Source organism: Uloborus diversus, chromosome 4, assembly GCF_026930045.1.
Source record: "Uloborus diversus isolate 005 chromosome 4, Udiv.v.3.1, whole genome shotgun sequence".
Classification (NCBI taxonomy): domain Eukaryota; kingdom Metazoa; phylum Arthropoda; class Arachnida; order Araneae; family Uloboridae; genus Uloborus; species Uloborus diversus.
In genome coordinates this window covers 10128125-10143123 of record NC_072734.1, presented here as the reverse complement: position 1 = coordinate 10143123, position 14999 = coordinate 10128125, and the positions used below count along the sequence as shown (strand labels likewise).

Here is a 14999-nt window from a genome sequence, read left to right as displayed (position 1 = left end):
TTTTTCTCTTTTTTCCTGCAGACGAAAACTGCATTCAGCACACAACATATAGCACCAGCCCCTGCATTCATTTCATTTGCTGTTGACGACAGCAAGAGCCAGTTGTAGAAACAAGAAACCCAACGAGTAGATTACTCATTCCTATTGCAATTCGTGATTGCGGAAAACATAATTTGAATTCAAGTTGTCGAAATTCAAAGTATTGTCAAAAGTTGGATATTAGAATTTTATCACTTTCGTTTGCCATTTTTGCGACATTTTAACTCACATTAAATTGGAATATGATTCTGTCTCTATAAAGTGAAAGCTGAAATTCAGGCTGTCAGTTTTTATTTGATCAAGCCGAACGAAAGTCGCCATAACTTTTCCTTCGCTCATTGGCAAACAAAATCGCACCGCCAGTGTGCATACGAGCTATGATCCTGCCTTTGGTCGAAAATGTTCATACGAAACGCCGTATTTTTCGCGCGATGGTGGCAGCGGGCTCTGGAGCAGACGATACTATGAAAAACGATTGCATCGTCACCGTGCGCGATGACCTCCCTACAGGGTCGAAAAATTCGCAGGTGACGACGGGAAATGTTAACTTTTTAACAAGTCGACAAGAAATGACTGCTAATAAGAAAATAGCTGTTTGTGCTGTGGGGATTTTTGTGTGTTATTTCTATTTTGGAATTCTCCAAGAAAAAATGTAAGTAGAGTTCATCTTGTCCGTTGACTTCTGTTTCCCACTTCAAACATTCTGACCAATGAACAATCGACATGTCTTGATTGACTACATTGGCGGTTTGTTTACATTATTTTAAGATTACAGTTTTAAGTTTTAAAAGCTGAAAATTGAAGTTGAGAGTCAATTTTTGTGTAAATTTCTTCAAAGACAGGAGAAATATATGCAACGTGTATAATTTCCGATAAAATTCCCATCTTTTCAACTTCTTATTTTATTTTAACAACATCACTTAGTTATAAAATTCAAAGATTTTCTTTTTATTTCCTTTTTACCTTCCGATTTTATAATATATTTTTTTAAAAATTGCCAATGTGTTTTCATTGATTAAAAGAACTGACATGAAAATAGGCAGTGTGTTGGATAGTAGTCCCAGTTTTGCATTTTCAAATATAGCATTATTTCAGTAATAATTGGGAACTGATTAACATAAGATTGAATTTTCATTAGTTTGTTGTTGGTAAAGTTAATCAGTTGATTTTTCTACCTATTTCATTATAAAATTATGATGCAAAATCTGCTATCCCATATGTTGCCAGAATGTATACAGTTCAAATTCAGAACCATTTTCACATTAACTTTAGTTTTTCTGAGATTATTCATTTGATATTAAGTTATGTTGTAATGTATTTAATTTTGAAATATGCTTTTAAAATACGATTTCTACATGGTGCTGATCAAAATTAAAATTTCCTGTCAGATCCAGCATTTCAAGTTTTAGCATGGAAGAAAGGGGTACAAGGTGTATTCTGAATGTATGTTGTGCTGATAAACAACAAAACCAGACCTACATATTATTACTTTGATTTCCCAAAGCCTGGAGGAAGGGGAGGAGGGTAATTGCCTCCGCTTGACTCATTAAATGACAGGCCTGATTCTTATACTTATCCACTTATGAGAAACACTACCAAGGTGTAGAATTAATATCATATTTAACTTCTGAAACAGCTTTAACTTTTACGCATAACTATCAAATCTTCTTCCAATTCAAAAGTTTTATGAAAGTGATTTTTTTTGTATTTTTGTCAATTAAAAATTTCTGAAGTAAAAGTATTAATTTCAAAGTAAAATTAAAAAATGTTTTTGTGTATTCAAATGTAAGGCTATGCCTAAAATTATTTAAAAGTAGCATTGTGTTTATCAGAAGACACATTCATCATGAAATTTTTTCTAATGTAGGACTGATTTGGTTTTAAGACATTTACCCGTGACTTGAGAAATTCTTGAAAATTATGTATAAATTCAATTTTTAGTTTGAATCTTTTTTGGTAGAAAAGATTCTTTGAAAAGTAACTTTTTGATACTCTCTGAGGTTTTAATCTTTCATTAATATGGGTCATTCCATATCAAATCAACCAATAAAAAATAAATTTAGAAAGTCAATGTTTTGGATTGTTATGATTTTTTGTCTGTTTATTACACTTACCTCCAGGATGAAAAAAACTGAAGTTTCAAATTTTTTCAACAATTCTTTGCAAAGTTATGCATTTTTTAAATTTTGGAGGAATCCGAAATTTTGCATTGATTAAAATCTTAAGAGGGCTATTATTAGAGTACTATTTGACTTAGAAGTCTACAATTGGTGCTGTTTTGTTCAGTCTTTTATGAGGTTTTCAAAAATATATAACAAAGCCCAGTTGCTAAAAAAAAAATTTTATAATTTTTTTAATAAAGTTTTTTTTAATTTGTAAAAATTCAAAATTAAAATTTTTAATTTTCTTGAAAAAAATATATGTTACTTAGCATTTTGTTAGCAACATTTATTCAAAATTTCAAGATGGCATTCTTTTGGTATCATGCAGAAATTTTTTTTTCCTCTTTCAACAGAGCTTTAATGGGTTATTCCATGTCAAATCAACCAATGAAAAATAAATTTTTAAGGTCAATGTTTTAGAATGTAATGATTTTTTATCTGTCTATGATACACACCTCCATGATGACAAATCTGAAGTTTCAAATTTTTTCAACAATTCTTTCCAAAGTTATAAATTTTTTTAACTCTGGAAGCATCATAAATTTTACATCGTTTAGTAATCTTTAAAAGGCTATTATCAAAGAACTAATTTTAAAAATATATAACAAAACCTAGCTGCAAAAAAAAAAAAAAAATCATTTATTAAAAAAAAAATTAATTTGTAAAAATTAAAAATCAAAATTTTTAATTTTCTTGGAAAAAAGAAATGTTACTTAATCTTCTTTAAGCAACATAAATTCAAAATTTCATGATGGCATTTTTGTGATATCATGGGGAAAAAAAATTTCTCTTTCAAACAGTTGCTTTAGTTTTATTTGTAAAAAACATTTGTTCTAATGAAAAGTAGTTAAAGTTTAAACCGGGAATATTGCATAGAAAAACAAGTACTTGGCAGTATTGCAAGCATATCAACAAGTTCAAACAATCTTTTCGGTGAAAAAATATTTAATGTTGAATAAAAAATCTAAATTTTATTTAAATTTGAAAACTTCAATTTAAAAGTTACTGAAGCTTTTTTAGCCATATTTTAAAAGCAAATTTAAGTTTTATTTTGCTACAATATAAAATTTAATATTTTTTAAAGCCCATTTAGAAGCAGTTTGAGATGTGTGTAACTCACTTTACTACTATAGAACTCAATTTGTAAGTCCTAGTATAGATATACTTTCTTCTTATGTAAGATTTCAGTTGCTTTTGCCATCTCCTCTTTCGCGACTTGGCATGTTCTGCTTGTAGCAGTGACAGGATGTAATTTGCACAGAACAAAATTTTTAGGAATGGTCAAAATGTCTGCTTTTTCTTGGATAAAATGAATGATGATGATGGTCGCTAGGATGAAGGAAAGAAACCTGGATTTCTTCTACCTGATCTTTTGAAATCACATATCCTATCCACCATTTGCTGTGATAGGCACAAGCAATATAGCCCACAATTTTTTCAAACTGTACATCCCCATTATGAGGGCTCATGAACTCGGGATCCTCTGTACTAGAGCCTGGTTTTGGATCTTTGCTGAACTCACTCATAACATCATCAGTTTCAGGAACTGAAGAATGTTTTTGCTTACTTAATTGTATGCGACAAGCAGTACAAATTTTCATTCCTTCTTCAATGCCATAATGTTAGTGTTGTCATCCACAAATTTGCAGTTCTTACCAGGAAACATCACGAGTTCAGTAATCATGAATAAAGTTAAAAATGGTCGCAATCGAAAGAGTATCTTTAGAAAAAAATTTGACCCAAATATTGTGTGCCCTCGTCCTTTTGTTTTTGAGATATGGGGGGTCAAAGTCTGTCGAAATCTTACGAAAATTCGCCAAATTTCAAGACTCGGCAAGAAATGGAAAATACCACGTGATTTCATTGCCTGCGTCTAGCAAGACTAATTCCCATTTCTGGTCATCTTGCAAAGCGCGTAAACGATGTTTCGAATTAACCCTTTACTTGTGTGTGTAAAATTAAAAAGTAACTATGAAACCTGTGAAACGGAAACTAGAGAGCTTTATCCAGAGGAGCTACAACTTTATAACGAAATTGAACGTAGGATTTAACTTTGTAATCGTGATAATAATGCATTTTAGAATTTAAGTGCATTTCAAGTCTGTTTTACTTAACTAATTCAAGTTTGTACTCTTGTTATGAAATGTGTTGTAAGTAATTAATAATTATGTACGAGAATTAATATGAATAAGTTAAAAAAAGAAACATGCTTATTAAAGCTTACATATTAAAAATAAAATGGCTAGTTTTTGATGTTGAAAGAAAATGATCATGGATTGTAGTATCCCAGCTCTTATTTATTTTTTCAAAAAGTATTATCATTCATGAAGTTTTATTGTCTGACCACTGCTAGCGAAAATGTTTAATTTTTAATTTAAAATAAAAAAATAACAATTAAAAAAAAAATAAAACAACGGATAGTAAATGTCAAAAATTTGCACAGCAAAACTAACGATGTCGGAAATTACTTCATAACAGATTCTTATCAAAAATTTTATAGTCGACGTTCATTACAACAACCCCTGTAGTTCGAAAAAGTCTGTCACTGCAACTGAAAGTCGCTATAACGTAAATGCACATCATATTGCATGTTATTTAGTCATTTTTAAAAATACTGAAGTCACTTTTACCAATTGTGGTTCACGTTAAAAGGGAATTCAAAAACGAGCAAAATAAAAATTAATACAGTTTTTTTTTATTATTTGACTTGTTAGAGGGCTTACACATAACTTGAAAACGATACACATAACGAAAAACACACTGGAAATAACCGACAGAAATCGTTTTTTTTTAATTTGAGAACATGGTTTGAAATCTTTACAATTGTCGTTTTCTTCGTATTTAGATACTGTTAAAGAATTCAGATTTACGACTTTAAAAAAAAAAAAAAGACTTTAAAGTGTGTTTACCGTTTCTCTACGGTTATCATATTTTTTTCAAAACAGTTTCATCATCGAATAAACTCTTTCAGTGGAAATATTTCACTCGCTTAAGCATAAAAGTTTTAAACATCAGTTTTTTAACAGACAGTCTTAAGAATAACAAAAAAGTTTAAACTTTGAACGGTATATTCAAATGTATTCAGTTAATACGTTCTATTGGATGCTAAAATATCATTACATCTGTGGAATTTTAAACAAGATTTTGTGCTCGAACCCTATGACAGATCGGTCGCAGTAATAGGAGGTCGTTCTTGTTGACTGCAGTTAGGAGCGCACTGATGGGAGGTCACTGTGACCTCCCAAAAATTTTCCTTATTCCACAAAGTTCGTCTGACAGTTCGGCATATTAGAGGACATAATTACAATTTTTTAACTCCCGAAAGTCACTTTTCATACATTATTATTTGCGCATACTCGCATTTTATCACTCGGCAAAATTTGAATTTTCTTTCGGTAAATTGAGAAGTTTTGCTTTCCCAAAAGTTTAAGCTCAGGGAACCTCTCACTGCAGTATATTTTAATTTGCTTTGTTACTACAGTAAAATGTCAAAAATCAGTACAAATTAGCTTTGCACAGAACCTAAAAGAAAAAATAATTAATACTTATGAGAACCTTGTTTAGAAATAAAATATATTTCACCAATAATAATAACCACGAAAACTAGTGAAGAAAAATCTACTTACATCTACTACTACTACCTAAAATGCTAAAAGACATTTTTATCTTGACCTTCTCCATAACATTTTACAGAGGGGAGGTTCAAATTAAATTATTCGAGAAAATTACTTTTAGTTATTCGAAAAGCAACAAAAGACACACCCACATTCACATTTCTGTAGTTGGAAATAAATGTTTGAAGGAACTCCCCTTGGGGTCTAGGGGATTCGTCAAAAGAAAATATGATTTGAAGTCAATATACATTATATTTCCATTGTTTTTCCATAAAACAAATATTTCGGGCGGTGGCGTTTTCCCCTATACAGTTGCACGTTAATATCCCGGAACACAAGCCCCTAAAAATTTCAATGCCGCAGTCTGTGCCACGACACTCCGCGCTATGGTAGTCACCCCGAGTAAAGAATTAATGCGCTATTTCTCACGCGCTTTGGTGGTGACCAAATATGGAAGTGAAACGTCTTGTCAGATGCAGATGTTGAAATCGCGCCGTACCTTCCATTTCTGAACAAAACTCGCTAAATTTGGCGACTTTACTAAAAATTTCGGCAATTTTTAAGACCTCATATTTCGATAACGTGGTCACGAGGGCACGTAGTTTCAGTGCCATAAACATGTTTTCCAATGCTCTTTCGAATGCCACCAATTTGGAATTTTTTTGAATTTCCTTGATCGTGATGTTTCCTGGTTAGATCTTTTTTCACCCATTGTCCTTCCTTTTTAAATAGATTGCAGCAAAATATGCTCCATTGTTTATCCATTTTCAACTGAAAGTTGGCTCTTAACAGCAAAAATATGCATAAATTTAACATTAAAATAACAATAAAACTTGGAAAAAATTTTCTCAAAGAAAGCAAGCAGTAAAATTTAGAATGTGCACTGTCTAAGAACATACAAAGTACTGAAGATTTCAATGCCTCTGTAGTGGGAGAAAACAGAAGGGTTTCATATTACACCAGGAGAAAGCCTAAGGATTCGTTACAGCAGGCAGCTGATGAGTGGGGGTGGCTACTTAGGGGATGTGTAGCAGGGATGTAGGTGCTGAAGCATGACTCATGATGGTCAAGCCCTTCTACTGTATCAGCCCATGAACATAGGATTGAAAAAAGTTGATTGGAGACCTATGCTTTACTGAATTATTTCAACACTTTCGATTACGGACCATTTGTCATCGATAAGTAGACTAATATATTTTCAGTTAATAAATTTTAATTCTTGGCTATTTAAAAAAACCTGCGCATATATATATATATATATATATATATATATATATATATATATATATATATTAGAGACGTACCGAGTAGCACTTTGGCCGAGTACCGAGTACTCGGCCTTTCACTACTCGGCCGAGTTTCCCACTACCAATTATGTTGAAAGAAGGACCACCGACACACATCGATGAATTTTGAACTTAATGAACAAATAGTAGTATAGACCTCCTTGTCCATATAATAGTTTTTAAACTGAATTCCTGCTGAAATTTAACTACAAAATTTTGCAAAAATAATATTTTTTAAATTAAAAATGAATAAATAAAAGGTATGACTTATCAAGTTGTAATTAAAACAAATTATACAAATTTATTCATTATAGGTCTAGTTCGCTAAACAAATAATATTTAAAAGCAAAAAAACAAATATGCAGGAACACTGCAGACACGTTTTTCTGTGTTACAAGGATCGTCTTTTCAATGCATAACATGTGAACTAAAGAATGTAAAGGCATACGACAAAAAATTCGACTTTTGCTGGATGCTTTTAAATCAACGAGCTCACATTTTGTACATTGAAAAAGAAATTCCTCGTAACGCCAAAACACCTGTCTCCAGCGATCCTGCACTGTGCTTCTAACATTGTTTTATTTCCTTTTATTTTTAAAGCTAAGGTATTTTTATATATCTTATAACTAATTTTAGTTTGTAGCAAAAATTCCATATTTGCACAATTTTTAACAAAAAAGTTTTATTAACTTTCGAGACATTCGAAACAAGATTTATTCCATTGAAGTATTTCAAACTTCATTATTCTCAAAATTTAAATTTGAATTGTTAATGGTTGCAGAAAATTATACATGCTTGAGTTTTTTTGTAAATTTAATTAGATATTCAATTTTTTGCAACTACTCGGTATTGGCCGAGTACCGAGTACTCAGCATATTGGCCGAGTAGGCCAAGTACCGAGTAGTTACCGAGTACTTGGTACGTCTCTAATATATGTATATATATATATATAAAGGTATTCAAGCCAAGGGTGCCAATAACACCTCCTCAAATACTGTACAGCCCCCCACCCCACAGGGATGAAACCTCTTTACAGAGAAAAATACCCCTTAAACATCCTTTTAAAAATCTTAATGGCACTTTCTTTGCCATCCCTCCACCCCCTTTGGATGATCCGGCTGATCAAGCAGTATGAATTGTTACATGAATAAAGATGTTGAAAGAGGAAATATTTTTTTTTCTTATGATACCACAATAATGCCATCATGAAATTTTGCATAAATGTTGCTAAAATAAGACTTAATAATATATATTTTTTTCAAAAAAAATTAAAATTTCGTTTTTGAGTTTTTCAAATTAAAAATTTTTTTTTCAAAAAAATGTTAAAAAAAAGAAAAAGGTAGAACTAGGTCATGTCATATATTTTATAAAACCTTATTAAATACAGAACAAAACACTACCAGTTTTAACTCTTTGAGTCAAATAGGTTTTTAATTATGGCCGTTTAAAGAAAACGTGTCAGGAAAAATTTTCAACTTCGTCAAAACTTTAAAATATTATAACTCGAAAACAAATGATTGAAAAAATCCAAAACTTTGTATATTTTTTCTGTTGTAGTAACACTCCATTGGAACAAAAAATGAGCAAAATCCAAAGACATGACGTTTTGACCATTGGTTGATTTGATATGGAATTACCCATATATTACTTTTCCCATTTTCTTAATATATTGATGTAAATGTTATTATTTACAAATTTTGCTTCTCAATTGTGTGATGAGGTCATACAATTTGGTTAGAATGTACATTTGCATACAATCTGGTACATTTATAGCAATGTTGAAGGGACCAAATACAGATTTTGTTTTAGCAGTAATTTCGCTACGAAAAGTTAAATAACACACTGCAAAACATAATGGGTAATTGAAGCTAATACATTGTAGCCATAAATTTGTTATAAATGGCATGACTACTGTATAAAATTGGGTTTTTGTCAATATATATATGTTAAACTAGCTGCGTCGCCCGGCTTTGCACGGTCAACCTCGAAAATAAAAGTTACATCAAGTGACACGAGTTCAACACTCAGGCTTGAACCAAAACAAAACAAAAAAAAAGTCAGTGAAATTTTGCGGCAGATTGCAGAAAAAACCTTAATAAGTAAATATTTTAAATCCCCTGATTACAGGAAAAGCCTCGAAACAAAAACAAGAATTTTACCTGTTCCTATTCGAGAAAAAAAATGGCAACACATCTTTCATCTCAATGATTTTCTTCACGCTATACATACAAATACAAAAGTGACGACCAGCAATAGGCTCTGGGCCCAGCTAGACTGGTCCTAGTCAATTTACAATCCCCAGTGAAGATCAATGGCCCTCTTAAAACTATCTACTCCCTTGCTCATTACCACCTCTTACGGTAAACTGTTCCAAGGTTCCACTACCCTGCTAAAATAATAATTTTTCCTAACATCCATGTTAGCCTGAGATTTAAATAGCTTAAAACAATGACCCCTTGTCCTGTTTTCAGTGCTAAACTTCAGCCCCGTAACATCTTTCATTTAAAAAAATTTAAACAACTGAATCATGTCCCCTCGCTCTCTTTGCTCAATAGAGAATTTTAGTTTGTGCCCAATTTCAGAAATACTGACTTTGTGGCATTTCGGCAGAGTTTGAAAGCAGTTTTTTCTTCTGGATTGGACACTAGCAATGTGAATCTTCAATGCGCAGAGTTTAAGGAAAATCTAGCGAATACGGTTAGGGATCATGTTCCTTTTAGGAGAAAGGGTGTCAACACTAAAATTTAGCCAATGTGGTTCTCCAGGGAAACTAAAGACACTCTAAATTACAAGCAAGCTGCTTTTCATAGGTTTAGAGAAACAGGTCACAGTGCAGATAGGATCCAATATTGTAAGGCAAGGCTTAAATTTAAGTATTTGGTACAGATTCAGAAAAGAGAGTTGGAGCAAAGACTGGCAGATAATATAAACAGGAATCCCAAGAGGTTTTTTGCATACGCTAATTCGGGGAAAGTTCGAAATAGTCATATTGGGCCACTGGTTGATGAGCACGGAATTTTAATTCAGGACGATAGTGATATTGCTAATGTTCTTAATAACTTTTTTCGAGTGTTTTTAACGATAACTGTATCTCAACCGTTGACACCAACAAGACACAAGCTATAGTACAGCTTGAGGACTTTGTATTTTCCAGGGATGACGTTTTGCTTCATTTGAAAAAAATTAAAGAGACTAAGGCTCCGGGGCCAGATAATATTTATCCAAAAATTTTAGTTGAATGTGCAGAGGAATTAGCAGATGTAATCGCAAACATTTTCAATGCTTCTTATAATTCGGGAACAGTGCCAGAGGACTGGAAGCTGGCTAACATTAAACCGCTCTTCAAGAAAGGGTCTAAAGGGAGTGCGGGAAATTATAGACCTGTGTGTCTAACTTCAGTGGTTTGCAAAATTTTTGAAACATTGATGAAAATTAAGATAGTAAATTTTCTAGAGACTAATAATGTATTGACTAGTTTTCAGTACGGTTTCAGGAAAGGTAAATCTTGTGCAACTAATTTATTACATTTCTATGACAAAGTTACCATGGCTTTGGACAATAAGAAGCCTGTAGATGTTGTTTACATTGATTTTCAAAAAGCTTTCGATAAGGTACCGCATGTTGCTCTACTTAGCAAATTAGCTGATATAAGAATAGGAGGGAAAACTTTCATTTGGGTAAAAAACTGACTGACCGGAAGGAAACAAAGAGTAGTTGTAAGAGGAAATTATTCTAACTGGAGTGAGGTCTTAAGCGGGGTTCCTCAAGGATCAGTGTTAGGGCCTGTTTTGTTCATTGTCTTTATGAACGATATTCACAAAAATATTTCTGGGAACATTAATTGTTTTGCTGATGATGTCAAAGTTATGGGGACTGTAGAAAATGATGAACAAGCAAATCAGCTGCAAGAGGATCTAGATCATATTACGGAGTGGGCTGATAAATGGGGTATAGCTGTTAATGTTAGGAAATGTCAAGTGCTACATTTAGGGCATGGAAACAAGTGTACAAGTTATAATTTGCAAGGTTCAGTCATTAGTCAGGCAGACAAAGTTACTGATCTGGGGGTCTTAATAAGTCCGGATTTAAAGTTTAGCCAACAGTGCAGCATTGCTAGCAACAAAGCCAATAAGATGCTTGGATTTATCAATATATCTATTTCAAATAAATCTAAAGAAGTTCTTCTGTCCTTATATAGAAGTTTGGTAAGACCCCATTTGGAGTATGCTGTTCAGTTTTGGTCTCCTTATCTTAAGAAAGATATTAATGTATTGGAAAGGGTTCAAAGGCGGGCTACAAGGCTAATAAGTGGACTTTCCCACTTAGATTATGATTCCAGGCTTAGAAGGCTAAAAATGTACAGTCTTGAGCAAAGAAGAGACCGAGGGGACATGATTCAGCTGTTTAAATTTATTAAAACGAAAGATGTTACGGGGCTAAAGTTTAGCACTGAAAACAGGACAAGGGGTCATTGTTTTAAGCTATTTAAATCTCAGGCTAACATGGATATTAGGAAAAATTATTATTTTAGCAGGGTAGTGGAACCTTGGAACAGCTTACCGGAAGAGGTGGTAATGAGCAAAGGAGTAGACAGTTTTAAGAGGGCCATTGATCTTCACTGGGGATTGTAAATTGACTAGGACCAGTCTAGCTGGGCCCAGAGCATGTTGCTGGTCATCACTTTTGTTTTTGTATTTTTAGCCTTCTAAGCTTGGAATCATAGTCTAAGTGAGAAAGTCCATTTATTAGCCTTGTAGCTCGCCTTTGAACCCTTTCCAATACATTAATGTCTTTCTTAAGATAAGGAGACCAAAACTGAACAGCATACTCCAAATGGGGTCTTACCAAACTTCTATCTAAGGGCAGAAGAACTTCTTTAGATTTGTTTGAAATAGATCTATTGATAAACCCAAGCATCTTATTGGCCTTGTTACTATCAAGGCTGCACTGTTGGCTAAACTTTAAATCCTGACTTATTAAGACACCCAGATCAGTAACTTTGTCTGCCTGACTAATGACTGAACCTTGCAAATAATAACTTGTACACTTATTTCCATGCCCTAAATGTAGCACTTGACATTTCCCCAACATTAATAGCCATACCACATTTATCAGCCCACTCCGTAATATGATCTAGATCCTCTTGCAGCTGATTTGCTTGTTCTTCATTTTCTACAGTCCCCATAACTTTGACATCATCAGCAAAACAATTCATGTGCCCAGAAATATTTTTGTGAATATCGTTCATAAAAACAATGAACAAAACAGGCCCTAACACTGATCCTTGATTAACCCTGCTTAAAACCTCACTCCAATTAGAATAATTTCCCCTTACAACTACCCTTTGTTTCCTTCCGGTGTTAATAAAAGCATTGTTGTGGAAAGTTGAGATGAAGCACTGAATAATAATTTGAATGGAGGAAAGCCTTCAAAAAATAGGGATTTTATGTCGAAATCTAAGTGTCATAATTAATAGTTTTTAATTGATATCTCCACTAGTTATTATCCGAGTATTATGTTAAATAGCCAGACATGACAACGGGAAGATTACAAATCCATCGATACCTGGTTCGATGGTCAGTTCACTGTTGTTCGGAAGAAGAAGCTTGAACATACATAGGTACATACATAGATACATAGGTACATACGTTCAGTTTTTAATTATATAAGATTATTTATTTTGATTCTTGGGGGAAAAAATCCTTTCTTCTTTATTATTATGAGCTTAAATTGAATTCTAATGCAAAATTGTTGTTTTCAGTAGTTGTAATGAACCATGGTTTGAAAAAAAAATTCTCTTGTAGCACAAGAAGTACTTATGGAGAAAATGACAAATTCACATTCACATCTACGCTTGTTTTTGTCCAGTGTGTTGTCAATGCAATTTTTGCGAAAATTAGTAAGTATTATATGTGAAAATATTTTGATTGTAATTAAAATGCACTAAATATTTGGTTTGTCTGAATACTTCAGTATTGGGCAACTGATTAGACAAAAAATTTAATTGTTTGATAACTGGCATACGGACAGTATTTTTACTCATTGTAGGAAAGTCACAGTATAGTACTACTGTACAAAGTTAATTCAAATTGTTACTTGCTAATTTTATCTCATTAAAAGTAGTTTTAATGTGAAAGAAAACCCTCAGATGTTTAAGTTAAATTTTGTTGCTTTTGAATTTCTTTTACATCTTATCACACATTACATTTCACCTACTATTACAAACTCATTTAAATATGACATAGTAACCAAACGAGCTGATGTGTGTATCACATGATTTCCGTTTACACCAATTTAAAGCTATTTTCCCATTATTTGTAATTTTAATGTGATTCAATAGTTAACTCTCTAAATCTTACCAACAATGGCAAAATTAAAACCATATTTTAAAAAACAAATCGCCAAATTTGTCGCCAAGTTGGCGACAAAATTTGGTGACCAAAAGCTTGCCGATATATTGCCAAGTGTTTGCATAAATTATAACACCACTTGAGTTTGCATTGAAATTAACATTGATTTCCCCCCAAAAAAGTGTAAAAGACCCCCTTTGGGACATCCGAATGCATCCAAAAAGAAAGGTGCACAACTAGACCCCACTAGAAGTCTACGTACCAAATTTCAACTTTCTACGACATGCCGTTCTTGAGTTATGCGACATATATACGACATACGTACATACGGACCTTACGAGAAAAGTTGTTGTAATTAACTCGTGGAATGTCGAAATGGATATTTCAGGTGTCTACACGTTCTTAGACATTTATCCGCGCGTGGTCGGGTTGAAAAAAAAAAACTCAACATAATTTGGGAGCAAGCAAAATGGAAATTATAAGACTGAATTTTGAGTGAAAATTTTTTCGTGAATACAATACTTCTTTTTTTGTAAAAGGAAGTAAAAAGAAAGATCTCATGATGTTAAGTTAATAAATATGTAAAGTCAATTCATTACTGCTCAACATTAACTGCTTATTTTTCTTCATATAAACTACACAACTAAGAAAAAGCAAAAACTAGGATTTTTAATTTTACAGTACTTTAATTTGTTTTACACATATGAAATATTAACTTCCGTTCAAATGCAAACTAATTAAAATTAATTATTATAATCAAAGTTTAATAATCCTTTGCAATGCTTGAATTTCATTCCTCATTTTTTTTTTATGATGATATAATTATTTATCAGTTACCAAAGAGAATAACATAGCAGTAAACCACTTGAATAATTTGTACTGATATTTTGAGCAACTTAGTTTGTATTTGTAAATGCAAGGCTCTTGATTACGACTACTTACAATTTTGATATAGCAAGGATTGATCTAGAATTTTTTTTCAAGGAGGGGACGGTTGATTTTTTAATTTATATCTTACTATGTATCTGATTTACACATTTGAAGGAGGAGGGGGGGGGGGGGCTTTAAGACTTAAATTTTGCAAAATATCCTGTGGAAGGCCTCCAAATTCCTCCTCCTAAGCATTACCAACAATAATCTGAAATTGCCTTTTTGGAACTTCAATTCCCAAAAGTTTCCGGGAGAAGATTCAAGCCCCATTTCTTTCCTTAACATCGTCAAAGATGATCTACAATTGTGTTTTAGGACTCTTATTTGGAAAATATCCCGTGCAGGGACCTTCAAGGGAGGGGACAGTGCCCCTTGCTTGTATTAGTCTTTGTGATATAGCATATTTTACCATGTTGATTATCAGTTATTAAATCATCTCTCGGGAAAGAAATTATTTATCTGTTTATGCAGAATTTCAGACAAACATAAAAAAAACTATTATATTTACTATATTAATTTATTTTTGCTTTTGGAAGCTTTTACTTTAAATTATTAACTATACATAATGTATATTAAATTATAATGTTAAATGGAAAAAAATACCTATATGACGTGGGT

At 32.5% G+C, this 14999-nt stretch overlaps 1 protein-coding gene across 1 annotated transcript in view; it reads left to right on the top strand.

Annotated features, from left to right (window-relative positions):
• The first annotated feature begins 242 nt into the window (after positions 1 to 242).
• Positions 243 to 14999, top strand: part of LOC129221489 (solute carrier family 35 member B1-like) — a 52625-nt gene continuing 37868 nt past the window's right edge. The window contains exons 1-2 of the mRNA XM_054855971.1: positions 243 to 691; positions 12906 to 13000. Coding sequence (XP_054711946.1) covers positions 417 to 691; positions 12906 to 13000 — 370 coding nt within the window. The 5' untranslated portion in view covers positions 243 to 416. The remainder of the gene's footprint in view (positions 692 to 12905; positions 13001 to 14999) is intronic.